Here is a 16,025-nt window from a genome sequence, read left to right on the forward strand (position 1 = left end):
AAGAGGGGGGACCCCAAATGGGCATTCGAAATGGGGTCCAGAACTCAAGGTGTCCAGGAGATTTTAAGATGTCTTCACCCTTTCCCCCACAGGTGTGAGTTGGGGGAAGGGGCACACAGAGCAAGAACATGCAGGGCAGCTTTGCAGCTAATCCATGGCATGGTCATTTAACATACCTATAGCCTTTGGCTGGTCACTTATGCTAATAAGCACTTAGATATGCTAAATAGCTATGGCCATGCTTTAGGCCAGGTGGATGGAAAGGGACCTCCCCCCCAAGATGTGACTGGGGGGCAGATCCCCCGAGTTACAGCACCTGTGTGGAAGCTTGGAGAAGATTGGCTCCATGACATGGGATCACACCTGCCCAGACCCACGATGGTGACCAGAAAAGCTGGAAAAGACAGCAGGTTGAGGGCAAGTGTGGCCGAGTGTAGGAGGAGTTGGAAATGGGGCTGCAGAGGAAGATTGGCGCGGGGATTTAAACCCAGACACAGCAGCCACTGGGGGGAGAAGCATGCGGTTTTGGCTAAGTGGGGACTCCCGTGGCCCTGGGAGAGAAGACAATGTGCCTTTGCCAGAGTGGGAACCCCTGCAGCTTTAGAAGGGGGAACCACCACCTGGTTTTAGCAGAGATCCCGGCAACACAGCTGAGGGTGCCAGGAACCCAGGGAGGTCTCCCAGTCAAGATGGAGTACTAACTGGGAATAACCAGAGGACTGCCTGAGCCATGGACTTCTATTTCCTTTCCTGAGATATGGTACTCTGGACTGGGCAAAGGGGGAAGGAAGGACTGTGTCTGTTTGTGGGTGTTTTTAAGGGACTTTAGGATTTTTTTTATGAAGACATTAGGTCACTACTTTAAGTTTGTATAGCATTAAATAAACATTTCCTTTCCTTTTCACAAATCTCTGGCAGTGAGAGACGTCTTTCCTCTGGCCACGGACATAACGTACCTGGGGGCTTCTTTCAGTAATAGTATATCGTCCCAAGCCCCCCCCCCTTGTTTGTTCTGTAACAGTGCTACCTCTCATGGCCTTTTACTTATTTTATCATGGGAGCCGATGTAAGAATACGTATCCTGGTGACCCACCCTTAGCCCTGGAACTCAAAAGGATGCAGCAGATTGGGACCCTGACCAAGGAGTCAGCTGCCTACATCTAGAAAAAGAACTTGAACTGTTTCCTTGGCTTTGATTAAAAAGTCTAAAGGGTTTTATACTCTACAATCAGTTCCTCACACTGGCCTACTCCCTCCTTCAAGCAGCTGGGAACAGTATCAGTTTGGAATACTGGGACCTGGCTGCTGGATCTCCTGGGAAACTTTATCTTACCTTATGTTATGGTGCTACTGGGTGCCAGTAGTTGAGACGTGGGGAACAGGATCTGAAACTGACTTAACCTGCTCCATTGTACAGGTCAGCCTCTTAAACACTGCTTTAAAACATCCCAAAATGGTATATTGAACTTTTCCAGAATTTCTTAACAAAGCCCAAATTAAATTCAGCTATTTCATAGCTGCACAAATTTGGAAAGCTAATTAACCATACATAAGCCCAGTCATTCAATAAGTATTTGACAACAACCATATTTCCAGCACTAGAATAGTCACAGGAATAAAAAGGTGTGTAATGTGGTAATGTTCCCACCCTTATCGAGATTCCATTATGGCAATTGCATTACATTATGGTATCAGTAGCTTCCCATGTTCATAAAATGCAACTAGCTTTCTTAATATGAACTACTCAAGACCTAGCACAAAAAAGAAGTACCCTGCCCCTCCCCACATTTTCTAACCCCCAAGTAACATTATCAATCTCATCTAAAGTCTGTGAAAGGAGCCTGCATGCTGCCTGTTAAAGAAGAATCTGATTGCTTTCACTTCCACTTCCACAGAGAATACCTTTTCTTCCTCTCACCACAAGGGCTGCATAATCCGGGTGAAACTTCTCTTTCTCTCAGGCTTGTTTTTCATACAGGAAGAAGGGTCACTAATACAACTGATCAAAAGTTGTTAGGAGCAGTGGGTAGGGTTATGGCATATCAAGAGTGAGAAAAATGTTCCAATCTATCTGTTTCACTTCCTTTGTGGAGGGTCTATAAGAACACCAGTGAAGTTTCTTTTGCTTTGTTTTCAAATATCATAAACTCACCTGCCCAAAATCTCTTTCCTAGAGAGAAACTTGGAGGCCTCTATTCTCTCTTTTGCATTTTACATTCTTCGAGGGCTTTGCTTTGGGGGATCCTGCAATCCTCCCTGCAGATGATGGGGTATTCGTACTTAGGGCCAAATTTTCAAATCAAATCTCACCATATCTAGCTGGGTTGCAGGTAGGGTTGTATTATAAAACTTAAAATTTAAGGAATGAAATTGAGGCCCTTCTCTGTGTCCTCCAGTCCCATCTAATTTTCCAATCATGACTTACCAGAGAGCTGTGCCTATGAGATGTATTAGGTTTTTACCATTATTACTTTGATCCCTCTTTAGTTCTTTGTGGGTATTCTCTACTGCCAAGAATGCAGAAGGAATAAAGAGTGAGAAATTTGCACTCCTACCCTTTGCAACAGCATGGATGGAACTGGAAAGCATTATGCTGAGTGAAATAATCCAGGCGGTGAAAGACAAATACCATATGATCTCACCTTTAACAGGAACCTAAACAACAAAACAAACAAACAAGCAAAATATAACCAAAGACACTGAAACAGAGAACAGGTTGACAATAACCAGAGTGGAGAGGGGAAGGAATTTCAGGGGAAAAGGAGAATGGTTTACAGGAATAAGTATAAAGGACACAAGGACAAAAACTAGGGAGGGTGGAAATGGGAGGGAGGTGGGGAACACTGTGGGGGGTGGGCTGGGATGGGAGTAAAAAACAGAAAACGATACTTGAACAACAATTAAAATAAAAAATTTTTAAAAAGATATATGCACATGGGAATGAAAAAAAAAAAGAAAATTGCACTTTCTATCTCCAACAGCACTCTTGAGCATCAGCTCAAAGAAACACCCTGTCTCTGTCGAGTGAGAAGCATCTAAGATTGATCTGTCCTCCTACCCAAAGGATAAAATCCCACTAAAATTAGTAAAAGTAAAAAGGGAGCATTCACTTGCAGAGGTATCAAGTTTGCATACTAATTGAATTCAGTATCATAAATAATTAGTGTGGGCGTTCATTGCCTTGGAGAGTAACTCAGACATGTGGTATTGAGAAGTAAATAAAATGTGTAAGACTCCTGACTTGCTGAAGCCTACAGTCTAGCATGGGAGATATATACAATGTAAGTAATATCACAAAAATTAAAATTGTAATAATTCTGATTCAAGATGTTGGATTGAAAAATTCTTCTCTCTCCCTCTCTCTCTCCCTCTCCCTCCCTTCCTGTTTATCTCTCTAAAAGTTACTACTTTTTAAACACTTTAAAACTCATTTATCTAATAACTGGAAGTTTGTGCCTTTTGACCACATTCACATGTTTTTCCCTCACCTCACCTCTTGCAACCATCAGTTTGTTGTTCATTCGTATGAGTTCAGTTTTTTTTTAATTCCACATATAAGTAATAACATGCAGTATTTGCCTTTCTCTGCCTGACTTATTTCACTTAGAAAAATACCCTTAAGGTCCATCCATGTTGTCATAAATGGCAGGATTTCCTTCTTTTCGATTGATCAACAATATTATATATATACAATTTATTATATATAATTATATTATATATATAATTTTCTTCTTTTTATTGTTGTTCAAGTACATTTCTCTCCATTTTCACCCCTCCAAAGCCCCCCACCCCACCCATCCCTACCTCCCACCCTCAACCTACCCACTTTGGCTTTGTCCATGTATCCTTTATAGATGTTCCCTGATGGACCTTCCTGTATTTTCCCCCATTATCCCCCTCTCCCTCCCCTCTGGTTACTGTCAGTTTGTTTTTTATTTCAGTGTCTGTGGTTATATTTTGCTTGCTTCTTTGTTTTGTTAATTAGGTTCCACTTATAGGTGAGATCATATGGTATTTGTCTTTCACCACCTGGCTTATTTCACTTAGCATAATACTCTCCAGTTCCATCCATACTGTTGCCAAGGGTAGGAGCTCCTTCTTTCTTTCTGCTGTGTAGTATTTCATTGTGTAAATGTACCACAGTTTTATGATCCATTCATTTACTGACAGGCACTTAGGTTGCTTCCAGCACTTGGCTGTTGTAAATTATGCAGCTATGAACATTGGGGTGCATAGGTTCTTTTGAATTGTTTCAGGATTTTTAGCATATAATCCCAACAGTGGAATTGCTGGGTCAAAAGGCAGTTCTACTTTTAGTTTTTTGAGGAAATTCCATACTGTTTTCCATAGTGGTTGTACCAGTCTGCAATCCCACCAACAATGTCCTAGGGTTCTCTTTTCTCCACAGCCTTCCCAGCACTTATTGTTTATTGATTTGTTAATGATGGCTATTCTGACCCGTGTGAAGTGGTGTCTCATTGTGCTTTTAATTTGCATTTCTCTGATGGCTAGTGATGCTGAGCATACTTTCACACATCTCTGGGCCCTCTTTATGTCCTCCTTGGAGAAGTACCTGTTCAGGTCCTTTACCCATTTTTTAATTGAATTGTTTGTTTTTCCGGAGTAGAGTCATGTGAGTTCCTTATATATTTTGGAGATTGAACCCTTGTCTGAGGTATCATTGGCAAATATATTTTCCCATATAGTTGGTTCCCTTTTCATTTTACTGCTGTTTTCTTTAGCCATGCAGAAGCTTTTTATTTTGATGAGGTCCTGATGAGGACTCCAGCCCACAAAGTCAGTGTGTTGTGGCTGCGAGAGACAAATTCACATGGACTACAGAAGTCCTGTGGAGAAAAAAGGATGGCATGGCTGCTCTCTAAGTGAGGAGAGGGCACTGACCCCTGCCTGGACAAGCTTTCATTGTGTTTCTGGGCACATTACATCAAGGATGGTCCTCATTTACTATGCACAGGTTTGCTGTAGGTGATTACCTTTTACAGATAACAAAGGAAAGAGTGTTGCTAATTACTTCAAATAGAAGGATGTTACAGATCAAGGGGAACAGTGGTTGGACTGGTTACACTCCACACTTGGGAGGTTTAGCACAGATTCTAGGAAGTTACTTTAGAGATATGCAGTAAACATTTTCTGCCTCAATTCAGGGTGAGGGAGTTTTAGCAAAAGCAAGTCTCATAGCAGCCTAGGTACAATGCAGGCCTGATTCCCCACGGGAGAACCTATCCATGGGCATAGGTCCTGTGGGCCGGCCCCCTATAAGGTCCCATTTGTTTATTCTTTTCTTTATGTTCCTTGCTTTAGGGGACATATCGATGAAAATACTGCTGTGTGGAATATCTGAGAGTTCCCTATGTATATTCTCCTCTAGGACTTTTATGGTGTTGGGCTTACATTTAAGTCTTTTATCCACCTTGAATTTATTTTTGTGTATGGTGTAAGTTGGTGATCAACTTTCATTTTTTCACATGTAGCTGTCCAGATCTCCCAGCACCATTTGTTGAAGAAGCTACTTTTACTCCATTTTATGCTTCTGCCCCCTTTGTCGAATATTAAGTGACCATGGAGACTTGGGTTTATTTCTGGGCTCTCTATTCTGTTTCATTAGTTTATGTGCCTGTTCTTATGCCAGTACCATACTGTTTTGATTACAGTGGCCTTGTAATATAGTTTTATATCAGGTATTGTGATCCCTCCTATTTTGTTTTTCTTTCTCAAAATTGCTGCAGCTATTTGGGGTCATTTATGGTTCCATGTAAATTTTTGAAGTGTTTGTTTTATGTCTGTGAAATATGTCATTGGTATTTTAATAGGGATTGCGATGAATCTATAAATTGCTTTGGGTAATATGGACATGATGAAGTTAATTCTTCCAATCCATTAACACAGTATATGCTACCATTTATTTGTGTCTTCCTTAATTTCTTTCTTTCATGTTGTGTAGTTTTCTGAGTACCGGTCTTTTACCTCCTTGGTCAGGTTTATTCCTATGTACTTTGTTTTTCTTGTTATAGCAAATGGAATTTTTTTCCTGATTTCTGATTCTGATATTTTGTTGTTGGTGTATAAAAATTATTTCTGAATATTGACTTTGAATCCTGCTGTTTTGCCAAATTCACTTATTAGGTCAAGAAGTTTTTTGGTGGAGTCTATAGGGTTTTCTATGTATACTATCATATCACCTGAAAACAGTGACATTTTCTTTATCAATCATTTGTCGATAAACACTTAGGTTATTTCCATATCATGCCTATTGTGAACCACGTTGCAATGAACATGGAGGAGCAGATATCTCTTCTGGATACTGATCTTGTTTTGTTTTGTTTTTTGTATGTATACCTAGAAGCAGGATTGCTAGATTATATGCTAGTTCTAATTCTTCACGTTTTTCATGTTTTAAGGAACCTCCATACTGTTTACCATAATGACTGCACCAATTTACATTCCTACTAACAGTGCACAAGGGTTGCCTTTCTGTACATTCTTATCAACCAACACTTACCTTTTCTCTTCTTGAGGACAGCCATTCTAACAGGTGTGAGGTGTGATACCTCATTGTAATTTTGAGTTGCAATTTCCTAATAATTTGTGATTTTGAGCATCTTTTCATGGCCAGATGGAAGAGGGGAGGGCAAAGGCAGAGGTGGAGGTAGGGCAAGGGGGGGAAATGGGGACATCTGTAATAGTGTAAACAATAAAAATAAAGTAAAAAAAATGAAGGAGATGCCTTTGTGTCTTCAAACCTTGTCACTGCAGTGGGACCAAACAGAGAGAACTGGCATCAATTCCAAGGAATGGTCTTCCAGGTTAGAAATAGAGAGAAAGCATGGAAAGCCAGCTCCACAGACCCACAAAACATACTGCAGCATCTCTGGCTCCAAACATAAAAGCTTCTCTTTTTTTAGCAAAAGAGAGGAAACCCAGCTCAGCTCTTCATTTTCTTCAACAGACTGTAGGGAATTCTGCCTGTCAGCAAATTCCTGCACAGTGACCTACAGAGCCCTGCAATCTGGGCACAGAATCTATGACCTTCACAGCTTCTGCGGAAACTTACCCCAACCACCCAAACCAATTAATTCTTACATATGAACAAATAGAAAAGAATCCAAATCTATGACTATCTGAGGAAAATTAGAATGAAAAGGTAATTGCTAAACAAGCAGAAAAGCTAATCTATTAGAAAGAACGGTGCATGGAGGAAAAAGGGACATTTGTAAAATATATAATAATATTTTTAAATGGCTTTTTTAGCAAATCTTTGAGGTGATAGACGCATAAAGAAATCTCAGTCAGCAGAAAAGAAAAAGTTAATCCAAAGAACCAAAACTAACATTTAGTTCAATGACAAAACAGTATAAATATTTAAATCTTTTCATAATATTGATAAATGTTTAGCATGCATGAGCAAGGAAAACAGAAAAGGCACAAATAAACACAAATATAATAAAATATGAGATACACAACAGCCATAGTAGAAAATAAAACAATAAGAAAATGATACAAAAATTTTCTGATAGTAAATTTGAATGAGAGTAAAATAAAGAGATTTTTAGACAAACACTATAAACTTTTTCCAAAGAAAACTTTATTTTCCACATTTGCATGCCCCCTTTAATAAATTGTATTTTCTTATGTATTTTGTGATACATATTAGAGCTAACATCGGATATCTCTGCTATGACTCTCTTATTCCCAGTTTTTCAGGATTAAAAAATTAAATGGCAGAAATAGAAGCAGAATTTTTTATTTTAATAAAGAATAAGGACAAAGTTTTGAGAGAGAATTAGAATAGTGAATCATTACTGGTGAATGATTTCTGTGACTTAATTTCTTGGATTCATAATTGAAATAATTTTCAGCTTTGCTTTAATAAGTTTAAATGCAAATAATTAAAATATAGTTAATTAGAGTGTTTAAGTGGTGAATGAAGAACTGTGCTAAAGATGGGCAAAATGACTAAAAAGACACTGTCAGTAATTAAGTGTTAATCAAGTGAGCATTTGTTACATGGAGAAGAGACATGTTTTGAGAATTTATTTCTACTTCTGCTCATATATTTAGAGTTTAAAGGTTATACTTGTCAAAATTAAATTTTGAAAACAATCAAAAGATTCTATTTCAATATTAAAACATTTGGAAAGGGGCATGAAAATCCATTTATTCATTCAATAAATATTAGTAGAATATTTTTTCAGGTAATTGGAACTTGTTTAGTGTGATTGATGCTGTGGAGATACATTTTATACTGATTTACGCACACACACATTTGAGATAATAGAAAACAAGACCCTCGATGCTTTCCCTGAAATGGTGTTTAAATCTAATCTGGGGAAGATTCAGTCTCCTTGCCCTGTCTTTATTGTTCATGGGTCGGCAGGGGGCATGTACTTAGAGAAGGATACAATTGGGCATAACCTCACAAGACAGTGAGAAAGAGGGTTGAATAGGGGTATAATCATTACAGGAGACCATTAACATTTTTTGAGGGCCATAATCAACACTTAGATATGGGGAGTCTATCCCTAAAGAAAATTTTTTAAAACATACTTCAGGCAGAATATACATTCTACATGGAAGATCTGAGATGATAAACATATATTTATTAGGCTATAAGGTTACTCAGCTGCAACAAAGATCTCCAAAAATACAAGGTTTGGGCAAAAGTAAGTTTACAGTTGTATGATAAAAGACACTCAGATTATGATTATAAAAATATTACAAGAATAAACTCTGTGTTTTGTGTACTCAAAACTGTAAGCCTACTTTTGCCACACTTGTATAGTGTCTTAAACCAGATACAAATTTACTTCTGTCTCAGGTTAAGTTAGGATTGGTGGCCTAGACAGTCTTGGGAATTCAGGTTCTTCTGTAGTGGTGCTCTGCCATCTGCAGCTCATGGTTTCATCTCATGATCAAAGGCAGCTGCTTCAGATCCCACCATTCTATTCACATTCCAAGATTCAGCAAGTGGTATAAATGGAAAGAGCGAACAAACTGCTTCTTTTTATAAACTACCCAAACTAAGTACCCCTAGACTCAAGAAAGTTACTTTCCAATGGATGCTATACACCATAGCCTGCGCTTCCTTCCCCAGGACAGCTTACCAGAGTTTAAGTCCTAGACCTAAAACAAAGGTGGTGACAAGGTATAATTCCGCCTGCAATAAGAACAATTCACACCACTCCTTCCTATTTCATCCACAGGTGCCAAGCAAATTAAAGACTTGAGACTCAGTCTCTGTAACAGAAAACTCTATTAGAAGTACAATTTACAAAGAAAAGAGAAATTGAAAATTCTAGCCATCCACTCCAATCCTCCTACCACTAACAAATCCCAGAATGGGATCCTCCTCATTTGAGCATCTTACCTAAAGGTAGCAGTGGCTTGACTTTTTCAGGACTGAACAAATGTGTTCTTTTTAAGGCACACAAAAGAGTGAAGCAAAATCTTAGGATAACATCCAACTAAGAGGAAGCAATACACCAATTGTGATGATACTCTTGTGATGTATGGGTCTCCGGCCAGCAGTGACCACGGAATGCTGTGGATGGCTCGGCAATAAACATGCGAGAAAAAAAAACATGCACAGAGACAGACTAGTTTCTGTGAGGAAGTAGGGACAGAATGGCCACCCCCCCTAGTGGGGAGCGCGCTGATTTACAGTCCATACCTGCTTTTATTAGACCCATTTTGCATAATAATTCAGGTAAAGTACAGTACTCATTAGGGGGAAGTAAGGAACCATAGAAAACAAGGAACTCTGCCAGTCTATTTTGAGTCGGGGTCAAAGAGCTGTAAGACTTTGAGGAACAAACTAACTTCCTCCTAGGACCCTTCTCATTCAACTGAGAGCATTCTAAACAAAGAAGGTTTCACAGTAATTTACATATTCTTTCTTAGGCCTGATCACCCAGGGAATCCGCCCTTTTCAGCACAGAGCTGCACCACCCTGTCATTGTTTCAGGCTTAGGTGGAGCAAGGGAACTAAGGCAACCGAGAGACAAGGAGGTTTTCTCTCAGACGTTGAGGACTCAGGCTATGTCAAAGCCGAGGAGCGAGGGTCCATCACCCCCTTTTGCTGCAGCCCCCCAAGTCCTTCTTTTGGGGGGGCTCCCAAAGTGATTGTGCCTGTCTTAGGTCATTCCCCCCTTGGGGAATCTTACCCGTCTTTGGCTAACCGACCAAGCTTTTTGGGGTTCAGTCATGAATAAAGCAGCAGGAGCAGCATTCCTGCCAGGGAGATAAGCTTTTGTCTCCTTGCTGGCTTACAGTTCCAAGGGTGTTCCCTTAGCCTTAGCCTAGGTGGGGTTTCAGCTTCTGATACCAGTCAGGGCGGTTCCCAACACTCTTGTAACTTTTAACCTAGTTCTTGTTAGCAGAAATGGGAGGTCTAATTGACTTTATTCCATATCCACATTTTGAAAAGAGAAATTCATTTTTGAAGTAGCATAACTACTTCCACATTTATTAATAAAGCCATGTTTACCAACACCAGACTCTAACACATTTTATAGTTATTAGATTATCATAATTACATGGTTACTTTTACTTTGTTAAATTAATATTTACAAAGCACACATATACTCAACATTTGGTGTTATTCAATTCTCTTTATTTTAAGAAAAAATAAATAAGTTAAAATACAATGAATTAAAAATACAGACCTATTTTACTTTTTAAAAATGAGAGATTATAACATATTATTCCTAGAACCTATTATAGCACCTGCCCCACTTAAGTTCCTTTTAAATAAATGAGTAACAGCCACACTTCAATGAAAGGTGTTTTCTCATATTGTGGATATTGCTAGTGTTTTTAAAGAGACATTCATTACACAGGATTCCAGTGACTTAGAGCTCACAGCAATTTGAGGGTTTGAGGACACTGCAAAACTAAAACTACACAAAGGTTGGGAATTCCCATTCTCATTCTGGATGGTGTTGCACAATCATTAAATAAAGGCAGAAAATGGCATACCCAGAGTCAATTTATCTATCCCCAAATTTATCCATCACAAAGAGCATGGAAATGTTGGGATCAGAACAAAACAATGAATGTGGAAAGTATTCACACATCCAGCTATCCAGGTACATCCCAAATGGCTATGGAATGAAGTGCCCATGACTACTTTGCCATGAGATTAGTAGTACTAGAAGGCCTTCTCAATGTGGGATGGCCTCTATCCATATAACCTAGAAGGCCATGGCAGTGTTTTTTCAGGAGCTTCTGAAACAATACCTGGAATGTATTAATATCTACCCTTTTATGTACAACACCTTGATTACTCGCTGGCGGATCTGCACAGTCTTCACACCATAGACAATTGGATTGAGTGCAGGGGGCAAAAGGAGGTAGAGTGTAGCCAGAAGAATGTGGATGTGATGGGGTACATGGTGGCCAAAACGGTGAGTGAGAAAGGAAAACATTCCAGGAACATAGAAGATCAGGATGACACAAATATGAGACCCACATGTGCTAAAGGCCTTTAATCGGGCCTCACGCCCTGGTACCTTAAGCACTGCCTGGAGGATAAGGGCATAGGAAATACCAATGGCAAGGACATCTAGTCCAACCACAAGCAGTGCCACTGCCAACCCATACATTTGGTTCACTGTGGTTTCTGAGCAAGCAAGTTTTATCACAGCCATATGTTCACAATATGCATGACCTATGACAGTGGCCTGACAGAAGATAAGTCTCCCCAGTAGGATAGGGAAAGGGAGCAGGAGGACCAATCCTCGCAGTAGCACTGCCACTCCAATGCGTCCTATGATCCCTGGATATAGGATGGTGGAATGGTGCAGAGGGTGACATATGGCTACATAGCGATCCAGAGCCATAGCCACAAGTACACCTGACTCCATGGAAGAGAATGCATGGATGAAGAACATCTGGATCAGGCAGAAAGTATACCCAATCTCATGGGCATCAACCAGGAGCACTGAAAGCATTTTGGGTGCCGTAGAGGAGGCCAGGACCAGGTCAATGCCAGATAGCATAGCCAGAAAGAGGTACATAGGCTGGTGCAAGGATGCATCAGTCCAGATGATAAAAAGGATGGTGACATTGCCCACTAGAGCAAAAAGGTAAAGGGCACACATTGGCAATGCTATCCAGTGCTGGCTTTCCTCTAAACCAGGGATGCCGATTAGGAAAAAAGAAGGATGGAGGAGACTCCGGCTGGAATTGCTAAGGGCCATCATGGATGACTCAGAAAAGGACGAGAAAAAAGAAATCAAAATCATGATTTTTCCATTCCTGATGGCTTAACACCTTGTCCAGGCCTGGCTGCCATCTTCACGAAAAGAAAGAGGCTTAAACTGCAACACAAGAGAGTAAAGGAAATAAAGATACAAAAAGAAAATCTCCTTTTCTTTTTTTAAGTACATTTTATTGATTATGCTATTACAGTTATCCCATCTTTTTCTCCCTTTTTCTCCCTTTTTCTCCTCTTCCTGAACCCCTCTCCCTCCAGCATTCCCCCCTTAGTTCATATCCATGGGTCATACTTGTAAGTTCTTTGTCTTCTCCATTTCCTACACTATTCTCAAACTCCCCTATTTTGTACCTACCAGTTATGCTTCTTACTCCCTGTACCATTTTCCCCACACTCCCTCCTCCGCCTACCAGTTGATAACCCTCCACGTGATCTCCATTTCTGTGATTCTGTTCCTGTTCTAGTTGTTTGCTTAGTTTGTTTTTGTTTTTCTGGTTCCTTTGTTGCCAGTTGTTAGTTGTAATTTTACTGTTCATATTTTTATCTTCTTTTTCTCTTAGCTAAGTCTCTTTTCATATAATAAGGGCCTGGTGATGATGAACTCCTTTAACTTGACCTTATCTGAGAAGCACTTCATCTGCCCTTCCATTCTAAATGACAGCTTTGCTGGGTAGAATAATCTTGGAAGTAGGTCTTTGCTTTTCATGACTTTGAATACTTCTTTCCATCCCCTTCTTGCCTGTAAGATTTCTTTTGAGAAATCACTTGATATTCCTATGGGAATTCCTTCATAAGCAACTCCTTTTCTCTTGCTGCTTTTAAGATTTTCTTCTTATCTTTAATCTTGGATAATTTTTTAAAGATAAGGCATCTACCTGTCTAAATTAGGATAGGTCTAGTTTTATTTAGAAATGTTTGTAAGCATACACGGCTTTTAGAAACACTCTTGAAGTCCACCATTTGAATACTTCTAATTTAGAACTGTCTACTTGAAAAAATCTTCTGTATTACCTCTTGGCATTACTGAACATTATAAATCAATCTGTTATTCTCCAAACATCTCCTTTAGTTTTCATAACATAGTGCTTTACTGTTGTTTCCCTTGTGTCCCCAGCCCCTGCACCTTCTCCATCTACCTTTCCATTATATGTTGTTGATTCTCAGTTCCACTTTCCCTCTATTCACTATTCTGTAAATTGTCTGATTGAGTTGATCCTTTTACATGGTTTTAACTATTTATATACCTTAATTTCTTCCATATCTATGGATCTAACTCAAATAGCTTTCTGAAACACAAATCCACTTTTTCATTTGCTCTCTAAATAACTATATCACAAACTCAATATATTCAGAGTGAATTAACTCACTTATTCTTCCCAAATTTGCTCTACCTCTTTTTTGTCCATACATTATTATCTATGTATGCAACCATATATAGAAACTTGAAACTTTCTTTACTTATTCTTATCTCTCATCTCTTTTATGTTTTCACCAGTTCCTGTCAAATTTATTTTTAACCCATGCTATATCTACTCCTTTTTCTCAACTCCCAGTGTCGCTGCCAAGTCTACACTCCCAACTGCTCTCACCTGGCTTGTTTTCTTAGCTCTCTCTGCCTTTGCTTTCATATTCTTCCCAGTCACTCTCTTCTCTGCCAGTCAAAGGGGTTTTCCTGAAATGGATATGTCATTATGTCACATCCAAGCTTAAAATTCTTTAGTGAGTTTACTTGATGAAAAAATATACATTTCAGATTTGCATACAAGGCTTTTAAGAGTTATCTTGCATAAATTATCTTATATCAATAGTTATTATTATTAACTTTAATATATGAGATCACTGGGGTCTTCCCTTTTCTCCCGGTCTCCATGAATCTGTTTCTATGTTTCAAACTTTTACCATATATATCTCTTGTCAAAATGTGATGATAATTCAGTGTTTCTAACACCTATGTTAACAAAAAGTACCAATTAAATAGGTGCCCTAAGTAATCTTCTCCATGTGAGTCATCTTCAGGGCATTGAAACAAAATCTTGAAACTGAATGTTTGTTCCTGTATGTTTGTCTTAAAATATGGGCACAGTCTACAATAATTATATTTGTTACCTAAGTGAGGAATGCACGTATATATATTTATATAAAGAGTCAGAAATAACTCCGTTCTTGTGAATTATGCAACAATATATCACTCCAATTGTCTTGATTATAAATCAGTAGTGACTACAATATTGGCCCCCAGCTCTGAACATGCACTTACAAAATCTGAAATAACTATAAGGTATATATCTTCCAGCCTTTGTTTTCCTTCTAGATTCAAAGCCACTGTTAATTTCAAGTAACAGTGACATAGTTTTATTGAGACCCTCCACCCTAGGATAATCTCATAATCTTACAAAAATTCACATTTCAGTGCTTAACATTCCACACAGTGAGAACATTAATTCTCTTTCTTAACTACTCCCCTTCTACTGCAAGTTTAAGGACACTTCTCATTTTTCAGCTGAGAAGTCAGGGAAGAGCTGTGCATCAGTGGAAGGCCACTCGTCGTTTTGACAGGAGCCCTGTTGTGGAGCAGTAAAGAATGAAGTGAAGCTGTAATGGGTGAAAGACAGAAGCAGAAATGGCTGTGCTCTGTGGTACATGAGTATAGAGGAAAAGTCTAGAACTGCTTATTAAGCATTAACTACTAAAGGAAACAAGTGGTTCCTCCGTGATTCTAAGAGGAAAGCAAAAGGGACTGTATTCCCAGGAAGAGTGGAGATATATTCAGCTCTCTGACCAGAACACAAAGGACAATTAGCTAAGAATGGATATTGTGCCACCTTACTTATTAATGTAAATTCAGTCCAACTGACCTGTATTCTATAAAGCTGTCCCCATATTCTGTAATGCATGTGTCCTTTTCTTTCCTGTCAAATCACTTAATCAGCCTCTCATTGCACTGATTACCTTGCACGAAAAATCCATCAGTGTGTCCATCCTTGAAGAGCAGGGACTGTGCTTTGCCTGTGACAGCAGTCACAGGGCAAGTTCCAGAAGTGCTGGAATATAATTGGTACTCAGTAATGTTGCTAAATAAATAACAATAATATGATTAAATTTTTAAATAAATAAATAAGTATACAAAACAACCAGAAATTATGGGAACTTGACACAACACACTGAACTTACATGGTGGAAAGGATGTAGCAAACAGAGGGATGTACCTGAAGAACAGAGCCATAAGAGCCAACCAAGAAACAACTCCTATCACAAGGTCTATAGGATAAGCAGAAGTGAACCATCAGTAGACTTCCTTAAAACCATAAGCCCCAAACCTGACCTCATTTGCCTATACCTGAAATCTCATAACGAACTTTTAGCTGGTTCTGTTGCCTTCACTCTGAAAGACAAGTTTATTCTCAATACTTCCCCCAAGGCAAAGCTGGTAACTGTGCACAAAGCACTGGGCAGGCAAGATGTTATTGCCAATTGGTGGGTCCCAGGGGACACACGGATGCACCTGGATGTATTCTCCAGATTGGCTGGAGGTAAGCAGAGCTAAGTCTACTGCCTCAGAAATAGTTGTCAGACAAATCCACAGAGTGGGGAATGGCACCTGCATCTGTCCAGTGCTTGCCATCACTTTTAAGCCAGTATATCCAGATGGCTGTATTAGAAAACCTCATGTTCAGTGAGTTAGGAAAACTCAGTGTTCAATAAGCTCACACTTCTCAGTCTCACAGGACATACTCAACTCAGTTATTTCTTTTTTTTAATTGCTTGTTAGTTTTTTTTATTAGATTCCTTA

The 16,025-nt window shown here is 39.2% G+C and overlaps 1 protein-coding gene across 1 annotated transcript; it reads right to left on the reverse strand.

The window, feature by feature from the left end:
* Nucleotides 1–11,273: 11,273 nt before the first annotated feature.
* Nucleotides 11,274–12,263, reverse strand: LOC123819263 (olfactory receptor 52L1-like). The gene has a single exon (XM_045839568.1). The coding sequence runs from the start codon at nt 12,261–12,263 to the stop codon at nt 11,274–11,276; it is 990 nt and encodes a 329-aa protein (XP_045695524.1).
* Nucleotides 12,264–16,025: the final 3,762 nt, after the last annotated feature.

Source organism: Phyllostomus hastatus, unplaced genomic scaffold (genome assembly GCF_019186645.2).
Source record: "Phyllostomus hastatus isolate PE091 unplaced genomic scaffold, TTU_PhHast_1.1 phas_contig_304, whole genome shotgun sequence".
NCBI lineage: Eukaryota > Metazoa > Chordata > Mammalia > Chiroptera > Phyllostomidae > Phyllostomus > Phyllostomus hastatus.

Coding starts and splice junctions, on each gene's coding strand:
- LOC123819263 (XM_045839568.1), bottom strand. CDS start 12,263: ATGATTTTGATTTCTTTTTTCTCGTCCTTTTCTGAGTCATCCATGATG.